Source organism: Pithys albifrons, chromosome 17 (assembly GCF_047495875.1).
Source record: "Pithys albifrons albifrons isolate INPA30051 chromosome 17, PitAlb_v1, whole genome shotgun sequence".
Taxonomy (NCBI): Eukaryota; Metazoa; Chordata; class Aves; order Passeriformes; family Thamnophilidae; genus Pithys; species Pithys albifrons.
Genome location: NC_092474.1, coordinates 10,250,299 through 10,272,282, shown reverse-complemented (window position 1 = coordinate 10,272,282; position 21,984 = coordinate 10,250,299). Strand labels below are relative to the sequence as shown.

At 40.0% G+C, this 21,984-nt stretch overlaps 2 protein-coding genes across 3 annotated transcripts in view; one reads left to right on the top strand and one right to left on the bottom strand.

The window, feature by feature from the left end:
- The window catches only part of RSPH14 (radial spoke head 14 homolog), a 74,997-nt gene extending 73,172 nt beyond the window's left edge, over positions 1-1,825 (bottom strand). The window contains exon 1 of the mRNA XM_071572265.1: positions 1,627-1,825. Coding sequence (XP_071428366.1) covers positions 1,627-1,825 — 199 coding nt within the window. The remainder of the gene's footprint in view (positions 1-1,626) is intronic.
- A 3,809-nt stretch (positions 1,826-5,634) lies between these two features.
- Positions 5,635-21,262, top strand: RAB36 (RAB36, member RAS oncogene family). 2 transcript variants are annotated; one of them, XM_071571977.1, is made up of 11 exons: positions 5,635-5,722; positions 6,402-6,490; positions 7,645-7,733; positions 10,189-10,254; positions 11,217-11,318; positions 12,933-12,997; positions 13,588-13,639; positions 15,018-15,099; positions 16,582-16,672; positions 17,214-17,333; positions 17,566-21,262. In XM_071571977.1, the coding sequence occupies exons 2-11, from the start codon at positions 6,422-6,424 to the stop codon at positions 17,628-17,630; spliced, it is 801 nt and encodes a 266-aa protein (XP_071428078.1). In that variant the 5' UTR covers positions 5,635-5,722; positions 6,402-6,421; the 3' UTR covers positions 17,631-21,262. The 2 variants fall into 2 exon arrangements, with proteins under 2 accessions (XP_071428078.1, XP_071428079.1); XM_071571978.1 differs by lacking the exon at positions 5,635-5,722 and adding an exon at positions 5,781-5,870.
- The last annotated feature ends 722 nt before the right edge of the window (positions 21,263-21,984 follow it).

The following is a 21,984-nucleotide window of genomic DNA, read 5'->3' as shown; positions in this document are numbered from 1 at the left end:
AAAAAAGCAGTGGAGGCCTTTTCCAGTCTTGCATAATGAGCTACGTAGATATAAAATAGACTGCTAAAAATGGCAAAAATAAGCTTGTGGTTGTTTTTTTCTTTTTCTCCAAAATACAAACTTAGGATTCTTCCCAGTGCTGGCATAAAGGCTTTTGAAAATAGTGGTGCCAGATGTAACCCTAATGAGTCTGGTAAATTTGGTTATATTGCCTTCTATTTTAATTTGCCATAAAATTCCAGGAATGGTGTTTTGGACTTTTTGTTTGGGTTTTTTGTTTGTTTGTTTTGTTACAGACTCATTCTATAGCCACTAAGATCCCTCTGAGAAGGAGTTCTGCTTAAAAAGCTCTTTGCTTTGTCTCTCTGGTAAAACTCTCCCTGGATGTGCCGTTTTATCCACTGCTGAAGGAATTAATGGCAGAAGATCACAGATTCTGTAAACTTGTAAATCTTTTCTGAAAATATTTTATTAGTTAATAATTAAAATGTTCATCAGAGGGTTTTTTTCCCTGCTGTTATTACGGAATCTGAGATATGAGTCTTTTGAGCACTTCAAGCATGAGAAATCCAGGAAGGTACAACTGTCTAGTGTCACATGTAGAAAATACCTAATGAAAGAAAACAAAAACAGGGATTTTGCCTTTTTTTCCCTGCTCTAGGATAACTAAAAGCCTTTTATTTTCTCCTTGCTAAATAAAATAAATGATAATAGAAATATAAATTCACTGCTTTGTTTATGTCTGAAAGGTTAGTGGATAATAGAATTAGAAAAGATTCCAAGCATATGAAGTTTAACTGAGTAGCCAGGGGATGGTGAGGGTGAGGCTTTTAAATTTGGACTAATTCAGCTTTTTTTTTGTATTAGTATATGTTAGGAATTAGCTAAATTCAGAGTAAAGACTGGGGACATGGTTTAGAGGTCAGTATGACAGTGCACAGCTAATGGTTGAACTTTATGATCCTAGAGGTCTTTTCCAAGCTTAATGATTCTGGGGAAAAAATAATCTGCACTACTTTTGTATTTAAGGGTTGAGAAAACTTAAAGTGGGCCATTGATAAATCCTAAAGATGAGGATAACTCTTAGAATAACTGCCATGTATATGCCATTACAATATTCTTTACCTTTCTAAAGTAAAACAAACTGAAAATTTTTCCTGGGTGTTTTGTGTCATCAAAGATACTGTAAGTAAAAAAATAGGGGCGGTCCCGTGGTGTAATGGAGAGCACTCTGGGCTCCGAATCCCAAGGTCGTGAGTAGTTCAAGTCTTTGTGAGGAGCGTCTCCTGGCAGTTAAAGCCTTTCTGTCATCTGATCCCGTCAGATCTCGGACGCTCTGCAGGGTCAGCTCTGGTCAGTACCGGGTGCTGTGACAGTCCCGAGGACTTCACTGTCACTCTCCAAGCTCGCTCGGCCGAGGCAGATGGACCTCAGGACTGAAACGGTGTGGCCAGTTCTGCGCACACTGAGCCTCACCTAAAACATCCACTGCGCAGCCTGGAAGGGCATGTGGGGAGAGCCCTTCCCAAATCTGCGTTCGCAAAGTTTGGCTATAATATATACAAGAAAGTAAAGTGGGCCTTTCCCTGCCCCCTGTGTCAGAGCTGAGGACAGCAGATCACTTACCTATTTGTAGTGCCTGGTAGACCTTCTCTGGGTCGTGGGCCAGGTCGCAGAGCGCCATCAGCGCCCGCTGCTGCCCCAGCAGGTCGGGGCTCTGCAGCTCCTCGTTCAGCTTGGGAAGGGCCCTCCTCCCGAACGCCAGAGCAGCCTTGGTGGGGTCTATGTCAGGGGGCAGGTAGGCTGAGATACGAGGATGTGTCATCCCAGATATTCCTGGGAAGGGTTCTCCCTGTCTCTGGAAACACTCCGAAACGGCTGTACTTGGTGACTGGACAGGTGATGTACCAAAATGACACCTCCTGAATTTAAACACTGTGCTGTGTGTCCCAGAGGAGCTATTTTAGCACTGTTAGAAGCTATGAAAGAGGCTGGACTGGTGCAAGAGCATCGGCACTAGTGTCTATCCATCTGCTGAATTGTCTTCTGGTTTAATTCTCGACTGAGCACTGTAGAGAAAAAAAAAGAGAAAGCTTAAAATTGCAAGGTGATGGAGGGAATGTTTTTCAAAATGTGAAAGTGAAGTAGCTCAATCCCTCGAATTAGAGAGGGGCTCGAAGTAATATTAAAGCAATTAAAACAAAGTGACACTGTTTTAAAGGTGATCCAGTTCAAGCCCGCCCTCAGAATTCGGTAACGCTCGATAGAATGGGCCATGGCTGGCCCCACCTTCCCATTCAGGACGGAACCACCTGCAATGCTGTCAGCTGCTCGAAAAACCCCAAACCACCAAAAGTGAAAAGTTAAAAGAACGACTAAACAACTCCACTTCTCTCTCCAAAACAAAGACCCCAAATACCCGAGGGCGCCGTGTCCCCACCGCGTCCCGCTCCCGCCCCTCAGCCCTCCCCGGTTGCCACAGCGCCCGCGCTTTGCGTACGCGCTTCGTGAATAGCGACTGCTCCGCCCAGCGCAGGCCAAGCCCTGCGCCAACAGCGTATGGGCCGCGTTTGGCCGCGGGTGCCGCGAGGCAGTTACGCCGATGGCGTAGCTGGGGCGGCGGCGCCGGGAGGGGACGGGACGAGGCGGGACGGGACGGACGGGACGGACGGGACGGAGGTGCCGCCGCGGGGGCCGGGCCGGGCCCTCCGACCGCGCTCCTCTGCTAAAGTGTGGAGGCTCTCCTCTCGCCCGAAGTAATTGCAGTTGAAGAGAATGGAGAAAAATTTGGAGTGAACGAAATGGTGGCCGAGATAAGGGCAGAAAAGACAGCAGGCGAGTGCCTTGAGGTGCAAGGGTTGAAAGGAGTTCCGCAGTTTTGGCCTGGGCTTTCTTTCCTGGTCTCCCCCGGGATGGCACTATGGACAGCTGGAATGTGTAGTGATACAGGGACCCCTCAGGAAAATGGATTTTATCCCTTCACCATAAAACCATATGATCTTTACTAATTTTTAATCAGACCCGTACTAACTTTGTATGTTATATTAATGTCTGATTTTAGCTTGTACCCAAGTTTGCCAGTTCTCTTAACCATTTAAACAAAGAGGAATTTAATCCTGCAGCTGTAGGATGAACTTTAAAAAATAAACCAAAACAGCTGTTTGTATTAGAGGTGAGCTGTAAGAAATAAATCAGAAAACCTGTCTAGATGAGAGGCCTGAAGCTCTAACATTGTTTAGTTAAAAGCAAATATAGAGCTGCAGAGATAAGAGCAGCCTTTTAGAGCTGTTCAGTCACCCAAAATATCCTGCTTGACTTTGGGGAGGCGGTTCCAGCTGTAACTAAGTATATAAACCTGGAAACACAAAAGTCTGGTTGGACATCTTTGGTGGGGTCACCCTCAATGTCCCCAATGCTGAATAAAGGAAAGATTTTGTTTTGTTCTATTCTATTGGATTTGATAGTTTCTTAATTCAGTAGTAAAGGTTTTGTTATCACTGTGTGGTTTCAGAGGTATCCAGAGGAGGGGACAGGGAGGATTGCCCCATTGCAGTGTTGGTGGCACAGCTTGAGGCTGCTCTGGGATAGATGTGACCCTGTGTCAGGAAAACCTCTTGTGCTGCAAAAGGTTTGGTCTCAGTGCACACAGTGAGATGCTTTTCATTATGTCTGAGTAACAATTACAATAATCAAAGTTTTTAAACTGGATTTTACAAATCCAAAGTAATTCAGATCAGCCAGATTAAAGTACATCACAGGAATAGATTCTGCTTTGTTAATCTTCATAATTCATAAAAGAAAAATTACTACTCAAAAGTATACTCTGGAAAGGATTCATTTTTTCTGCAACATTTTAGAGCAGATTATTTAAAGTAGAGGTTATTTTCCTGAATTAGATTAGACTTCCACTAACTATATACTTGCAAAGTTTCACCCTATTTCCACAGGAAAAATACGAACTTTTGTCAGGGTAGAAGGGGCAGGAGAAAATCAGAGACTTCAGTGTTGACTCTGCTTTGGGCATGAGTTGTTCTGCCTTGTCCTTCATCATAGTTTGGAATACTGATGTTGTTAGTGGTCATGACATTAACTTATTTTATGTATGCCTTCTGAAAGCCTCCCTCAAATCCTTTGTCTATCCAGAGAATCTGCTGGTGCTCCTGTTCTTGCAGCATTGAGAAAAGGAGGGTTGTGATGCCATGGAGACACTGTGTTCCCAGCCCTCCCTAGTGACTGAATCCCCTTTCAGCTCTCTAAGAGGAGAAAATATGGATCTCAGTACTCATCATTCTCAGTATTTTTAGCAGCTTTGTATTTCTTAAATTTTTTTTCCTCTAATGGTCTGTCTAATTGGTTGATTTGGTAGATTGGGATATGTTTATGCATGTGGGAGAGTTAGATTAAATACACTAAATATAAGTGAAGATGGCCCCTCAATTTTCATATATTTCTCTTTGGTTCCTCCCATACTTTGCAATCACTGAGATTGTTGAACTGGGTATTTTATGTAGCTTAGTTTGTGAAAGAGCTCAAGGAGATGAGCTGTGAGTCAGCCTATGTACACATGACAGGTTGTTAATGCTTAGGATGTGCTCAACTAGGAGAACATGCAGAAAGCAAGGTAATGTTTGAAACTCTTTACACCTAGGGGAGTTTTCCTTTTGGAACTATAGTTCTGACATTAATTTTGGTGAATAACCCACCAGCTGCAAATCCAGATTCTCTGGGGGAAGTGGCTGTTTTGTAATGGTTGAGATCACATGGATGTCTGAAGCGGTTTAAAGGCAATTCCTCATGAAAGAGAATAAAATATTAATTCTAAGTAGTGGGCTAGCAATTTTATTGAGCATTATTCTTAGTGTGGGATTGTAAAACACAACTGTAGGGGTTTTGTCATGTACTTGTTTGCTGTTTAAAATTACTTTTCTGCATTCATTTGCCCTTTAACTTTTAGTCAGCTGCAGGAGCAGGGAACGCTCTTCTCCTGGTTCCAAGCCCATTGCAGCTTTATAAAAATATGACTATTAGAATGGGAGAGCTTTCTTTTCTCCTGAAATTTGGAAATCTGAATCCTAATGAAATACATAACCAAATCTAGCATCCTAAATTGCAGTCTGGCATACTAAATGCTGTCTAAATTAGTGAGTTGGTTAACAATACTTAGGTGATACAAAAGAGCTGTGTGATTTTTTTATTCCTCGTCTTTGGTGTTTTGCACATTAGAAGCAAGATTACTAATGACTAGAAAGACATTTATGTAATTCAGAATGTCTCATTAGTGGCATGCGCATCCTGACTCTACAGCTGAGATGAAATCAAGTTGAAATGCTGAAAAAATCCCTTAGGAGTTTCTTCATAATTGCTACTGTGCTTAATATTAGCACTGTAAGAGTTTCCCACTCCATCAGTTCCTTGTAAGCTGCATTAATCCTGCTCTTTGTATCCATATGTACAACTATGTTTAAAGAAAATGGAACAATTTCCTTGGACAGGATTAGGGACCATTTGGTCTATTATGGAGCAGTTTCTGATCAAGGAATTTGTATGACCACTAAACTCAGGTTTTCTTCTTCTAAAAGCAGGGTCCAGTGTGTCGCTGAACAGCCCAACTCCGCCTTCCCGGGTCATGGTAGAGCGGGAGGAGGCAGGGAATTGTTGGGAGCTGTTGCTATGGGCACCCGCGGGCTGGGCTGTCGGTGCGGCTGCGATCCCGCTGCATCAGGTGAGTCCTGCCTTCCCCTCCGACACAGGATAAATGCTCTTGTTAGAAACGTTCTCTGAACGCCGCTAAGAAATTGGTACCCTATTAAGGATCCCCTCCCCCAGCATCCCACGAGGTTTTATTGCATAACCAAATTGATATGTCTCAGGTGAGACATCTAAATGCATTTGTGATTTTCATGTGAGCGTTATTCTTTTTCCACGTCAGACTGTCTACTGATTTCGTTCTTTCTGAGCTGATCTTGGATGCAAGTTTGATGTTGTGCCAAGAAATGTGGCAGCTTCATCTTTCCTCCTTTCTTCTGACCAAATGACCCCTGGTATCCCCTAACATTTATTAATGTGCTCAATGCAGAGGCATTGGAAACAGTGATGAGCAAGATTTTTTAATTAAACACTGCAAAATCCTTTGAGGGCTAAAGTGCAAGCACTTACATTGAATTAAGTGAACAATTCTCTGCTCCTCCACGGAATTAGAGTTGGTGCCTTGTCATTTCAGAAGGCCACTGTTTGCTACTACAGCTGTGCACACCGAAGTGGTCCCTTTACAGGTTTTCTTCAACAACAAAAATATAGCAAGTCTGTAAGAACTTAGTTAAGTTTTTGTTTTATTATGTGTTCCCTGTATTGAGGTAATTCCTGAATGCTATGTTTCTTTTTATGTATTTTCTATCTGGTAGAATTTAACTGAATTTGGAGGATGAAGTCCAGCCTAATGCATCTGGTTCCCCCAGTGAGCAGGGACAGAATAATCTCCCAGTTTCCCAAGGTAAGCATTCTTTATCCCTCTGGTCACAGTATGTAGACCATGCCACAGTGATTTGTCTTTCCCTTGTGCTAATATTTTTTAATTGAATTGAATGTACCCTTGTTGTCTTCTGTTCAAATTACAAATTATTTAAGACTTCCTTTCAGAGTTTAATATGACCCCATATTCCCATTCAATGCTGACCTCTTTAGTAGTAATCCTCATTTGTTCTTTTTAACCTTCACAAAAAGTGATTTTTGCCAGAAAAGTGTTATCTTATAGTTTATCTTGTTATTTTAGCAATATACTAATAATTACATTCTTAAAGAGCTCCAGCACCAAGGGGAAATAGGAACCATAGCTTATCTTAAATATGCAAAAAAGTCTAATTAGGAGGCTTTGTTTGAAGAATTTGAGGCAATTTTAATTTTCTGTTTGTATAGGAACCTTAGTCATACAGTAGATCAAATGTAATAGGCACTGTAGAAACACAGACAAAAGACCTTTGATGTCCCTGAAGACTTTTTTGTTTGAAGTATAATAGAAGAGTTAAGGACAGGCAAGGACAAGGAATTACCATTCTATTTTCTTCAGTTGTTCAAAAGATCCTTTTAAGGGAGTTAACATTTTTTCCATGCTTGATCTCAGCCACATATATTGTTTTTAATTTAATGAGTAGTGCAATGGGTATTTATAGGAAATACGAGGTAAAATACATTTTCCTCCTTTTTAACTAATTCCTAGTTAAATGTTAGTAATAAAAACAGTGCTTTATACTCATAAGAGATCAAAAAGACTTCACAGTAATAATGACTTGCTGGTGCTGTGCTCCCATCTGTGTTTGTCTGTCTTAGATCACTGGGATAATTCAAGGCACTTTCTGTTGTACAGAATGATGAGCAAATGTGTTTGACTGTGGGTGAGTGGGTGCTGCCAGTCAGAAGGGTCATCAAATGAAGGTCATTAAATGAAGGTCATCAACTGATGGTCATCAGATGATGGTCATGAAATGATGGTCCCAAGGAGATTTACAGCACAGCTATGGGGAACCCAGCTATCCCTTGTCTTATTCCAGGATTAACCCTGTGCTTGCCAAACTCTTTGTATAACCTCCTCCCCCTTTTTCCTTGCCCAGCAGCCCTGCCCCTTTGTCCCACAGCTGTTCTCTGTTGCAGTGGTACACACCTGAGGCCTGTCTGCAGCTTAAAGAGCACTTCCCTGCAGAGGTCAGGACTGCTTGTCAGCAGAGCACTGCATCAGCAGGGTAAGTTTGGAACAAACCAGGTATGCAAGGAAGAAATTTTAAGCTCTCGATAGCCTGTTTTCTTCATTGGCTTTTCATTCCTCACTCCATGTTTCGAGGCAGCCAAGCCTATGCATGTGGCTGTTCTCTGACCTGTGTGGCAGTAAATGAATAAAGTGCCTCTTCTTCCCATAAGTGTCGAAGATACTTTTACTGCTGGCATAAGTAGCATTGAAAAAATGGTGAAGCAGTTTAGCAACAAATAGTTTTTTAACACCTTTGAAGTAAATGCTTCAAAGCATTTACTTAGTTCAAAAGAACCAGCAGATCCAGCCTTGTTGTGTTCTCTGCTGGTGTTCCAAAGGAACAGTTAAAAAAGGCTTTGGAGTTTCTTGAAACACCTAAGAATCTAGTTTTAGTCTTTTTTGAAGTTTACATGCTGAGAAGTTCTCTTAAATGGCTCCTTAAAACTGGAGCAAAATTCTGGTAAATACATAGCATTCAAAAATCCAAATAAGCTGTTTTATGCTCTAGTAATAATCTTGAAGATGTTTTTTTCCCCCCATTGTATCCATCTCCCAGAACTGTTAGTGTTTTAATCTCTGAAGCAAGGCAAGAAAGTTGAAGTGTGTTAGAAACCATCACTGTTCAGTTAAGGTAAATAGCTGTATGTTTTAGTGATAAAAGCTTCTGTGTTTCAGTATGAAGGATCTTCCATAAAGTGGAACTTCTATGAATACTGATAATTAGCTCACTATTCTTTCAAATCTGGAGTTGCTGATTACCATGAAAAGTGTCATGATATACATCTTTAAATGCAACATTTTATTCATTTCACTTGGGAATCTTGCTAAAAAAAATAAGCTGAAATATGTCACCCTGAGAGACATCAGTGATTTCACTGCTTTTTCAGAAGCACAGTCACTATCTGAGTTTCATGTACATTTATTACTTCCTTCATATAATTGATGTATTTCCCCTTCTAATACCAAGATCTGTTTATTTAGGGGGGTTTGGGGATTTTGTTTCTGTGTTTTGTTTTAATTTCCAGAATAAACCAAGTCTCCAGTTAATTTATTCTGCTAGCAGAGTGCAGGTAAAAAGCTTTACATTTTGGCTTTGTGAACAAAATTAAACCACTTTTCTGTCACTGCTCTCTAGGTATGATTATTTTTTGGTCATTTAGGTAATTTTTTGGTGGAATGGGGATAGGAAAGGCAGACAGAGTGTTTTGTACAGTACTTGTAAGGCTTGACAGGAAGAACCATTAAGTAACCATTATCTTCCTTTTCCATTATCATAAGTAATAAAATATTTCTTTGTCATTTGGAAAGCCTGTCTGAGAAATGCTGTATTTAAGACTCCTGATATTCCATCAGTGTTTTAAATTGTCTGACCTAGAGAGTTTTTTTCCCCCCAATACAAATTAATGGAACACACACCTCTAAACCATCACTTACTTTTTTTGCTTTTGCCTTAAGGTCATTGATTTTATTCAGTGTTTTCTGAGTAACAGTTAATCAGGCAGAGATATGTCAGCAGCACAGGGGCCTGTGGCCACCCAGTTAGTGTTGGCTGGCCCATAAAGCACCTTCTTTTTTGGGAAATATTAGTCATGCAGCTTACCAATCAAGATTTGAACTATTTAGAATGGATAACTTGGAATCAGCATCACAGGGAAGACTGATGTAACCACAAATAGTATTCAGTAGATTATTTCCTTTGTTTAAAAAGCCATTCCTTGATAGAAAAGAACATTAAACCTCTTAAGCTCATTTTTGCCAATCCAAGTTTAGGTCGGCAAATACACTTCCATTCACTTATCCACCTGCATCTCCTAAAAGGGACCCTCTGTTTCAATTGTAAGAATGCAGGCTGAGTCACCTAAAGCCCATCTGCTCTATCCTGTGGGAGGGCCTGGAGCAAAGAGGATTATTTCCATCAAGTCAGCTTCAGATTAATATTATTCCAGGTAGTCAGAAAATGTATTGGCTCTAACCCTGTGGGCTATTTTTCCCAGAGGCACATTCTGCAGTGGGCTATTTTATTATCACCAATTCCTTGTTCCTGCACTTAGGCCTTCATTTGTGCTGTTAAAGTCAATGAGAAATCTGTGATTAATTTTAATGCAAAGGATGCAGATAATCTGTGGTTTTATGTGTAACTGCCAAATGTATATACTTGTAGCTAAAGCAATTTTAATTGACTACAGTTTATGTCCCGTTGGATTAAAATTAAGAAAAATTATACCGAGTAAGAAATAGACTATTTCTGCTTCAGAAGGGTTTGGGGGTTTGGTGACCTTGTTTCTTGCAATTTAAGACTCTGCTCATGCAGCACAGGGGCACTTGGGTAAGCTGAAATCACACAGGTAAAGGTGCTCATCTATTGCAATTTAAGGATCTAAATCAAAATTTTTAGAGGGAGACTGTTGAAATAACTAAAACTATGTAATATTTTCTAATATTTACAACAGGCTGAAAATATCCAAAGTGGTTGTGGTAGGAGACCTGTACGTTGGGAAAACCAGCCTTATCAACAGGTACAGTGAATCTCAGCAATGCTCTGAGCCTGCTGCTTCTCAAATAAGTGTTACAACATTTCCATTGCTGTCCACTTAGAGCGGAGTTTGTTATTAAATGAAACACAAAATAAGTCTGTGGTATGGCAAAGGCTTGATACACCAGCACAGAAAGTCATGCTCTAGCACTTCATTCAGTTTATGCTATATTCTAAAGTACTTTTTCCAGTCAAATATGATACAGTGTTTTCTTAAGAAATCCAGTCTAAAGGTTAAGCAATTGAAAAACAATTCCAGTGTCTCAGTCTTGGCTTCATGTTTTCTCCTTAGTTGAAGCACTGTTCACTGAACCACTTTCCAGCCATCCTTGTGTGGGTACTTGTACTCATTTCTACAGCTGCAAGACTAGAAAAGCTCAAGTTTTTCTGTAGCTTATAAAATAAGACAGATAAAATGCAAAATGCCTTAAAGAATAGTTACTTGATTCTTTCCTCATGTTAAAAACAGCCCTTATGCCTTTTGTGTCTAACTCCAGTGGGCAGATCACTGGATTTCTGTAGCTTATGATCACTGTGATGACTTTTTGTCTATGCTTGCCGCATTATCATTACTATTTCTTCAATGTTCTTAAGGAGATAATTTTTTAATCTCATTGATTAATCATTTGAGTCATTATTTATGACCCCAAATATATTCCCTTGTAAGTAAAACTGTAAGATACTGTACCTTTCTTCACAGTCCAAAGATGTTTATTCTGGTTCTCATCTCATCCTTAGAACTTACTTGATGTTTGAGCTTTCTAGTTTATTATACAGTATCTCCTTTTTTAAATTAGTGTCTTGATATCTTTATATATGCTTCTATAATGTATAGCAAATCCACAGTTAATTATTTTCTTCATAATTTAACCTAGACAGTGTTAGTTTTGCAGTTATTTCTAGTTGTGTCTTACTTGTATTTCATCCCTTTTTTTTTAATTGCAGATTTTGTAAAGATAATTTTGACAGAGACTACAAGGCAACCATTGGAGTGGATTTTGAAATCGAACGTTTTGAGATAATTGGAATCCCATATCATCTCCAGATGTAAGTTGAAACAACATTTGTTAAGCACTGCACAGGGCACAGTCCCAGCAGAGCTTGCATTGCTGCAGGCTGCAGTGAAGTAAAATAATAAAATTGCAAAAAGAATAAAGTGATCTGAAAAAAAGGTTCTGGACCTGGACTTGCAGTTTTAGTAAAACTTTTACTGTCTTGGGTTTCTCATCCCTGAAAAACATTACCAGTTGGTCAATGAAAATTCCTCTTGGATGTCTTGTGCCATTTCAGTGGAGTTTGCCTTTTTTACTCTAAGTTTCATGGAAGAGAAGTGGAAGCTTTTGCCACAACCTTTGTCCAGTTCTAGTGTTACCCCATGCTGTCATTTGGGTTTAGCAGGCACAAGGAGCATTAAACTTGGCTTTACTGGCAGTTTTATTTCTGCAGTCATTGAAATGATTTCAACACCTTCTAACTAGGGACTAATTCATTATCCCCAAATCATGGAAAACTGGAGTGTTTTTCTTAGTATGTGAACCAAGTGTCTTTGATTTTCAGCTTCATTTGTCATACTGGTGGGAATCCTGCCCTTCCCTCACCTGTTTGGGTCGGCTGTAGAGTGTCCTTTGGTGTTTCCAGTGCCCAGCAACGTTGTTGTGTCAGAGGGCACTGTGGAATCAGCTGTGCTGTGATGTGACCTCCAGCAGAGAGGAGGTGCTGTGCATGAGGTGTTTTAGTGCACGAATCTTAAAAACCTTTTTACTTAGTAACACTTTTTTTGGTGACATCCCTGGTGGAAATAGATGGCTCAGGGTATTTATTGAATAGAAATTAATTTCTTACTCATTTCAGTGCAGCTGTGCTTTGGAAAATCCTGCCAGCCCTTGAGTCCCTCTATAATGTAGATTGATGTGTCAGTGTTTTGCAAAGTGAAGCAATAAGGTTTGTGAGTTACTGACCATCAGGTTGCATGATCTGCAAAGTCCTCAGGAGCTGGGTACAACATTTCCATATGATAAGCACTGGTGCCCCCTCTTGTTGAGAGATTTCCATACCAGATAAATTTGCAAGTACCTGTGACTGGCAGTGCCAGACTACAACAACCCCCAAACCTCTGCAGCGCTGGCAGTAGCTGAGGGCACTGCATATCATGCTCTTTAATAAAAACCACCTTCTTGATTTGATTTAATGGTACCTGGTGGACTGAGCTGTATATCTTTAATTGGTAGTGTATGGACAGATATCATATCTAGCAGGTGCAAGATTCTAACCTGGACAAATTCATGATTTATTTAGTATTAGCACAGGAAATGTACAAAATTAGATTGCCCCAGAAATACGTGCAAATGGCATAGATGAAAAAAAGTGTTTTAAGGAAAGGGTATTACCATGCAGAATAAAAATACTTGAACTGTGTCTCCAAAATCAACAGTATTAAAAAAAAGTAAAAACAGAGTTCACAGGTCTTCATTAAATAATAGAGCTTTACTGTATTTCTCTCAGTAGTTAATGAATAACATGTTCCAGATGGTGACACTTCTCTGGTATCACATTCTTCTCTGCCCTGTACCAGTCTGCTGCTTCATTGCTGTGTTTACTCAGGTTACCCTGGGTTTCATTAACCTGAAATTTCTTTCCCCCCCCCCCCCCCCCATTGCACAGATGGGACACAGCAGGTCAGGAGAAGTTCAAGTGCATTGCATCTGCTTACTACCGAGGAGCAGAGGGTGAGGACAATATTCATTTGATCCTGGCTGTGTCAGGAGGGTGGTTATATTTTATACAGACATATATATGCTCCTCAGAAAGGTGCCTGCAGACCCAGTGTGATGGTGTGGATTGTCTGGTCATGCAGGAAAGAAGGGATGAAGGAGTTAATGAATGGATATGTTGTCACATCTCCAAGCTCTGAACATTTTGATGATGCAGCGATTAAAAACTGGCCCTTGTGTCTAAGGGGAAAAGAGTTTGGGTTTGGGTGAGGTTAATGCTGGAGTTAGAAGTGGATATTTCTGGCATTTCCCTTGGTAAGAGACTGATTCTGCAGGAATTAGTGATCCTAAAACAAAAATGTTAATAGCACTGTAGACTACAAGTAAAGACAAAATAATGTTGAAGACTAAGGACTTAAATCTTACTGGGTGCTAGAAAAGGAAAAGGAATGAGCAAATGGATAGTCTTCCACCTCCTCTGTGTTAAATCTGTTCTTGCACCTTATATGTAAACATTCTCTCTGTTTAACAAGATGGGTTGGAGAGAATTCTGATACACTTTCTAACTTAATTACTTTTTATTCTGTTCTTGTCTTTTATTGCAGTTATAATAACAGTGTTTGATCTGGCTGATATCCAAACTTTGGATCACACCAAGTAAGTTTCTGCATTTTGGTTTATTCTTTAAAGGTTTTACAGCAGGTTTAATTGCCTTACATATGTAGGTGTTGAGAACTCGCTGGATCATGAGTGTATTTTCTATTGAGTTAAGAAATGAAAAATGACAGTCACTTGTTTGGATTACATAGGGTGGGATTTTTCTGAAGAAAATGCAGAGCATAAATTTGAACTCCTTATACTTGACTGCCTTTAAATTCAGTGCAGATTAAAAGGCACTTCATTAAAAGCTTGATCCTTCCAAAACTAGATGTGCAGGAAGAGATGAAGTGCATCACAAAAGCATTCTTCTTTCTCTTCACTTGCTATAGATAGAACAACAGGCTGGCATCTAATGTAAATGGTGAAAATTAGAGATGCATCCCATGCATAATGTCTCAAGAGCCTCTCATTTTTTAGGTGCACTGATATCCCAAAATTGTTTTCTTTCTCTAGTTTCTGAAGTGATGCTGTTGGGAGGGAGGCTGCCAAAAAGAGGAGAGAAAATTAAAAACTCAAAGCATATGTAGAGCTAAACTTACTGATCCAGATACTTGTAATGGTTTGGTTACAACAGCGTGTTAATTGTTGTGAATAAACTCATTCTGCTTGTAGTGCAGGATGCAAAACCTGCCTGGGTCTGTGATCCCCACTGTTGGCCCAGCTCAGAGCACATGTATTACTAATGTGCTGGTTTGAGTGTGATGCAGGTAGAGGCTTCTTTACAACCTCTACTGTCTTATTTGAATGTGTACTATGGTACTTAGCTCATTTACATAGGACTTTGTAAAATAATATATATATTAGTGTCTCTGCTTGGCTGAAAGTAATTGAAGCCTGTGAACCTGATTTCCCACACACACACACACTCCCTTCCCTCCTTGACTTGTGTTGGATGACTCAAGAGAAACTTGATTGCCAGAGTAACAAAAATATAAAAGCTTCTGAGACAAGAATCTTACAGCCTTCATAGGGAGCTGTTTTATAATGCTGAATAGATTATTTCACTCTTCTTTATTTCCATTTTTATCTAATCTGCTGTGTGGTTCATACCTTTTCCTTTGCTTCCTGCTTTCTTATTCCTTATCTCAATCAAAACTTTGACCTTTTCCTTATACTGAGAAATGCCCTCTCTGGGTGCTAAAATCTTTGTTGCATTTGTGCTCTGTGGCTATGTCTGAACTTGACATTAGTGGAAGACATGTATTCAAAGGAGTTGAAATAGCTCCTGATCTCTTTCTGCCTAGAAAAAAAAGGGCTTTTGATACTCTCACTTAAGTTCCTCCTCTCACTTTTCTTGTGACCCCATTATCTGTTACTTTCTCCTATTTTCCTCATTCCCTCTGACTGATCCTGTCATTTCTCTTTTGTGTTTCAGACAGTGGCTGGAAGATGCATTGAGGGAGAATGAACCAGATTCCAGCTTCATCTTTCTGGTTGGAACAAAAAAAGATTTGGTGGTGAGTAAATTGAATGCAGATAAAGAAATCAGATTTCCTCTAGTTCCTCATGTGATTCTCCTTATAGGTTGTGCACCGTGTTGTTGATAAAGACCATGAGCAAAACCCTTAACAGTCAAATAGAACAGTGCACTTGGAAACAATTCAGGAAGAGGCTTTCTGAAAAAATGGGTAGTTCTGAAATATTTCTTGCATGATCTTTTTCAAGCTCATACAAACATTCCTAATGATCTTGAAGGTTTTGTTGATTTGTTTTTTTAGGGACAGTGAATTCATTATTCAGGAAAAGGGATAATGTCTTACTTGGTGGAATATGACATCATTTTCAGAAGAACGGGATATAGTGCACTCACTCTATACCACTAAGTCTTGTGTTTGTCTTCCTGCAGCTATCAATACTTTTAAAAATTTCAAAACAAACTTTTTTCTTCTGCTGTTTAGTTGATTGATTTATTCCCCCTCAGCTGCCCACAGTGTCACTTCTGCACTTTGTTTCTTACCCTTCAGTGAAAATAAGTCCCACAAAACTGCATGTCTGTCAGTTTTTCTGGTACTTTGTGTTGTTTGTACTGCCTTTTCTGAGTTGCAGTAAAAGCCAAACATGCCAGACCTCTGAGGACACAGATCTGAAGCCTGGTCTAAGATAGAATACTGTAAGTTAGTGTCTGATTTTAGAATGTAGTGCTTTCAACTGAAAGAGAGACAAGAGTAAAGACAAGAACTGTAGGTTCCAGGTATTATTTCAGTGTGGACACAGTGTCTTCCCAACTGGATTCATTCTGCTTTTGGATATCACATTATAATTTCCAAATTTTTAGATTTCTTCTCAGTTTTGCAGGAATTCTCCATTGTAAGACAATGCACAGAAAACTGTACAAAGAAATGGAAAGCAAATAGCACATACTTATATGATTGAGGACAGAGAACAAATGAGAGGGTGAGACCTGAAAGAAAATTAGGTGCCAGAAAGCAAAATCCGTTGAAAGGGCAAGATATTTTAGTCTTAAATAAGAGTAAAAATAAAAAAGGGGGGAAGGCCATTGTGTTACAGCACAGTAAAAATTGATGGAATAGAAAACCGGATCTGAGACAGAGACAAAATAGATTAAATCCAAAGAACTGTTGGGATTAGTTGGTCCCACAACTCTGCTGCTGAGAGTGTGGGGGTGACAAGTGTTTTAAAGACCAGTAACTGTTGTTGTCTTTGCAGCTTCCTCCCAGGTTATGTGTGCATACAATGGCCACTGTTGGTAACCATTGCTTTGTTTCAGGGCTGTGGGAGGTGAGTGAAGACTCCATTTTAAAGGGCACTAAAGACCTGAATGTTCTTGCAGTCGTGTCTGACTGAACGAGTTCCAAGGAGAGCTCAGAAAGGCCTCTGAGCAAACTGGGAGCATCACAGCGTAGATGCAGGCAGTCCCTTTGTGCTGTTACCAGCCCAGATGCACCTGTTATGTCAGGTTATTCCATGTTGTTTCCCAGTCAGATGCTGAGTGTGAAAGGACAGAGCTGGATGCCATTCGTTTTGCCAATGAGATGAAGGCAGAGTATTGGTCGGTCTCAGCCAAAACAGGTAAATTACTGCAAACCATGAAAAAATAGTGTAACCACAAGGGCTGATGTTGAGGTGGGAGGAATTTATAATCTCCCTCCATTCCCAGGGTTTTTTTGTTGTTCTTACATTTTGATGCTATTCAAAACTTAAGGTCTATTAATGCTCAAATTTTATCTGAGCATTTTTATTTGTGCTTGTGCTGTCATGTTTGCAGAGAGAAGTAATTGAGCTGCTTTGCAGTGTCTGAGCATGTTTAATTCATAGATAGTTACATAAATACACGTATTATCCACTATTCAGCATTTGCAATGGAAGAAGATTATACCACAAACTGAATTCTCTCTGTTGCTGGCTAAAAATAAAGGTGCAGCACAGGGTACAGTATTCCAGAGTAAGAAAATTAGAAATTCTCTCTGCAGTGATCAGAATGGAAGACAGATTGTTGGAGAGACCTGTTCTGTCCCAGTATTGAGCAGTGAGCTGTTCACAGATGTGCTTGTTATGCTTGATCATCTGTTGATATGCAGTTGTAAAAACACATTTCTGTTTTGTTTCCTAGGGGAAAATGTCAAAGAATTCTTTTCCCGAGTTGCTGCCTTGGCCTTTGAGCAGTCTATGATAAAGGAGCTGGAGAACACTCCTGGGCACGTGGCCCAGATTGGGGCAGGAAATCTCATCAGTATGTGGAGTTTTGCTTTTTGAGTGCATTTTCCTTGCTTATAGTCTGAAGGATTGGGGAGGTTTTTCAAGCATTAAAGCCAGTTTCAAACACCTGCAGGCCTATTCATGTCATTGTGTACCCAGGTTCTCCCCTGCAGGAGTGACTGGGCCTGCATCCAGCTTTTGTTACCCTTAGTATTGGATGGTATAATTTCTTGTGAACTGATTTTATAACTTTTTTGTTTCCACAGAGCTGGAGAAGAACATTATGGAAATTCCAGAAGGCAACACTCAAGTCAGCCTGAGTTGCTGCTAATTGTCAGCTGCTCCTGCAAGCACTGTGTGTGTCTGCAGCACAGCACAGAGCACCTGCAGCAATGCAAGCTCTCAAACCAGAAACAGAGCTTTAATTTGGCAAATGAGGGAGGAAAAACTTGTGCAAACTTTCTTTCTGAGAGTTCCCTTGCTGCTGCAGGCTCACTTGTGCAGGGTGCTACAATTGTTACATAAACCTTTCTCTGTAGTTGAAACAAAACATCCTTGTCTTAATGCAAGAAGACATTGCCAGTGGCATGTGCTCACCTGTCTGCCAGAAATGCTTGTAGTCAAAAATAATGTCATTTTAGTGTGTTGTTCTTTGATAATTTTCTAGAAGTCTTAGATAGTGAAGTGGCATTCTTGTGGGAGCAGGAAACAAGTGACAGTTCAGAATAAAGGGTGCTGTCCATACGTTTTTGCCTTTTTAAATCATACTATAAAATAACTCTGATTTGCTTTTATAGATTGCAAGGGTTTTAAAACTATTCCAAACTAAATGTTTTTAAGTATCAGGTATGGAAGTACACAAGTGCAGACTGCATAGTTTCCACTGTGGTTTCTCTATCCAGGAAAAATCTGTATTATTTTTCATTTTGAGAATCAGAGCCCAGTATTTAAGTATTTCCAAGCCTAGGAGAAGTCCAGGTAGGAACTTTGTTGTTTTATCCCATCTAATACTTTGAAAATGTTACCAGATAAGAATGCTGTTCTTTTCCACTCACTGGAATAAGAAAGAATGGTCTCACAAGTGCATAATATGGAACACATGAACTCAAATATTTGTCATCCAGAGAATTCAGATTCCTTCTCTGCATTGATCTTCATGAATATTGTCTACACTACAGCTCTACTTTGGGGCTGAGAGTAATTCTCAGATTTCACAGAATATTCTGAGGTGGAAGGGACCCACAAGGGTCATCGAGTCCAGCTCTGAAGGGAATGGCCCACATGTGGATTGAACCCACAACCCTGCTGTTATTAGCACTATGCTCTAACCAACTGAGGGGTTTTACTTGTAATAATGTAATAATATTTTGGAACCATTTGTGGTCTCAGTCAGGAGCCTGATCATCCCTGTCTGTGGGGGGAACTCAGCACCAGTAGAGTTGGATTCCATAGTGAAGCAAAGCAGCTCTTCTGCTCTTTGGACAACCATGACTGATGATGGCCAAGGACATGCCTCTTTCAAAAGTCATTGCTGCTGACAAATGATGTTGCCAGAAATTATTATAACAAATACTTGGCTAGTATTTGTGAAATTGCATTAGTATGCTTGATTATGCTAATTAGGTTTAAGCTGCAGAAGTACAAAAGAAGTGGAAGGGAAACATACTCATTTTGTTTCCCTCCAATTTTCCCTATAGCTCACTGAATTCTAATACTCAGTTGTGAGTTTCTGGTTAGTGATATTTCCCTAAAGATAAATGAGAGGCTATCAATCTTTTGCTTGCAGTAAAGTGTTCAGATGTATAGCCCTTCAAAATTACTATAAGCACTCAAATCATGGAATTAACAAAGTAATCAAGGTGGGACAATAGAAACACTCCTTCTCTAGAATCTGTCAGCAGCTTAGAAATCCATATTTCTAAGATCTATATCCAGCACTTCATGTTATGCTACCATAAAGAAAAATACATAATATTCTAAATTTCATACTGCAATCATTTTAAATGGAGAGAAAGAAAAAAACCTATGAACAGTTACAGGTTACAATCTCTTAAGATATTCATTCAATCATTGCAGAAACAACAGCATGGAAAACTAATTATAACAGGACCTTTCAGATTTGGGCTGCTCAGAAATAAGGACTTTTGTTCATAAAGCAATGCATCCAACTGAAAATATTCTGTATTCTCTGACATTTCCCCCAATTTGTTTGATAAGACACAGGGAAAAATGGAGAAAAGATGACTTAAACTTTATTACTTTTTTTTTTGTGTCAGAATTTACAGCAGCTTCATAGAATGGGATGAATAGAAATCTCAGCCCGGTGTCTTTTTTTACTGGACAGTCTTCATTTGGCAGTTGTGCTGACTGTTGGCAAAGACACAAATGTAGCATTTGGTGGAAACAATGACTCTGTGAGGGTATGCAAGGAGCTATTTATCCCAGTGCGTAATATTTGGACCTTATGGTGTTCTTTGTATCAGCTCAGTTCCCAAGGATGAGGAGCACACGCTCTGCTTGTACCGTGTGCTGGGCTGAGTGGGCAGCGTGGCCACAGCTTCGTGTTTGCAGAGTGTGAAGGAGAGGAGAAAAGGTGGTTCCCTCTGCTGCAGCAAGTCATGTTTGCTGGGCCTGGTGCTGGGTTTCGGTGCTGACATGCTGGTTTAGTGTTTGCAGTGCAAAATGACTCAGTAACAAATCTAAGAAAAGATCAAAACTTTTTCCCCCCTCCCAAGAAACAGATCTCCTAAAGGTTTTTTTTGTTGCTGAGCTCAGTTATTGTACAAAATCACAGAGGTGCAATGTCTTCAACAACACAATCATGTTACTTGGAAAATCAGCTGGGACAGTTTTTTTCTAGTGATTCAGTACATTGCTTGATGTCATTACTGTTTAGCATCATCTGGGGCTCCAAAACCTTCAAATACAAATGCAATACTCTGTTAGTTATTAACTATCACTTGACAATGGCCTGACTCCATCTATTATATGATGGATGCTTTGAAACTGGGTTTTTTGTGGTTGGTGTATTTTTTTGTTTGGTTGGTTGGAGGTTTTTTGTTTGCTTGAGGTTTTTTTTCACTTGGTTGGTTTAAGGGTGTATTTTAGTGCCACTGAAATTTCCCCTGCAAAGAACTCAGTAATAATAATTGATCATCTAAAATGAATCTTGAATCATGTTGCAAATGAGTTGCTGAGGAAAATACAAAGGAAACTAACTATAGAAAATAAATATAAATGTGCAAGTTCTTCTGGTCAATGTTTTATCTATGTATGTTAATCCATTCTATCAGCAAATTCATTGGCTTTGAAGAAGCCTTATTATTACAGAAAACAGAGTTGAAAAAGCTGTATTAACTCTAACCATAGGTAGGCTAAACAATGATTTCTATACCAGTTGAAATCCCCACAGTGATCATGGCAACAGTCACAGTTCCAGCTTCCTTGTGGAATTTTCAGGTGAGAAATTGAAGAAGTGAAATTTGGAGTCAGTCTGAAGCAAAGGTAAAGAGCAATTGGAATGATGACTTTCCCAAAAGAAGGACTAATGTTATGCTGTTTCTTGCCTTAATAAGTAGAAGCTAACATGTTAATGGCTATATAAGAATGCATTTATGCTGAGCAAAACCACTGGCAATGGATCAAAAGCTATTGAAGAAAGCCAACTGTCAAAGGTAATTTCTTACGATAAAAGCCTTTTCTTTTAATTTTTAACTGTGTTTTTTTGCCTTTTGAGTGATTATTTGACACTCTGGATATGGTGATTTATGTTCAATTACGTCATGTGATTCAGATCTTTCTGAATCCTGTTGGGTCCCAGCTTGTGGTGTGACTGTAGCCTGTTCTTCACGAATAAATCTGTCCCCTCTGTGCCTGTTCAGGTTTCCATCAATAGTTAGAGGTTGATCCAATACAGTGCACTGGTGAGTGGATGCTCTGAACCCCTCTCTGGATCACCCCTCTGAGCACCAGAGTTAAATGAGGTATTTCACAAGTTGTAGGAGAATTTGCATTTGGGAGTGGAGAGAGTTGCTCAGTTTCCCGTATTATTGGTCAGAAGGTTGTTCTCACACCAAGAACTTGCTATTCTCTGAACTCGAAGAAGAAGAGTTCCTTTTTTCCTGGGTTCACAGAACGATTTATACTGGATGGGCCTTCTCAAGACTTGCCAGCCTTGTCAAACTTTCTCAGAGTGCTGCTTAGTGTTTACAAAAATCCAATTGCTTAGTGTCAGCCGCAGATTAATCAGAAATCATGTTTAAATTCTCATTTTAAAAGCTCCGCTTAAGTTCTACAGTTATTTTTTTTTTGTCTTAGTACAAAACCTCCGGGTGGGATCCCGCTGAAGGAAGGGCAGTTCTCAGTGCCAGCTCGAGAGCTTTCCCCCAGCCAGGTGGCTCCTGTCCCCACCAGAGGGAGCCCGGCGGTCACTGCAGACTGAGCCGAGCGGCTCGAAGGGCTGCGCGATCTCTCGCAGCCAGCAGAGGGACGCACTCTGGCCCCAGTTTAGCCCCTCATCGCGGGGTTCTCTGTCTCAAACCACAGGTATGTCTCTGCCACCGTAGTCTTAAGGAAATTTTGTATCCTATTGAAACAGTATTCTGTTGAATGCATAAAGTATCAGCAAAAATTCAGAGAGGCCTTCAATTCCCAGGGAATTTCTGATGTCCTGGTACCTTAATAGG

What these genes read in the sequence shown, in the direction of transcription:
- RAB36 (XM_071571977.1), top strand. Translation starts at nt 6,422, where the DNA reads ATGAAGTCCAGCCTAATGCATCTGGTTCCCCCAGTGAGCAGGGACAGA. An exon ending in AAAACCAGCCTTATCAACAG is followed by an intron (nt 10,255 to 11,216) that starts GTACAGTGAATC and finishes TTTTAATTGCAG; the next exon opens with ATTTTGTAAAGATAATTTTG. An exon ending in GTCGGTCTCAGCCAAAACAG is followed by an intron (nt 16,673 to 17,213) that starts GTAAATTACTGC and finishes TTTGTTTCCTAG; the next exon opens with GGGAAAATGTCAAAGAATTC.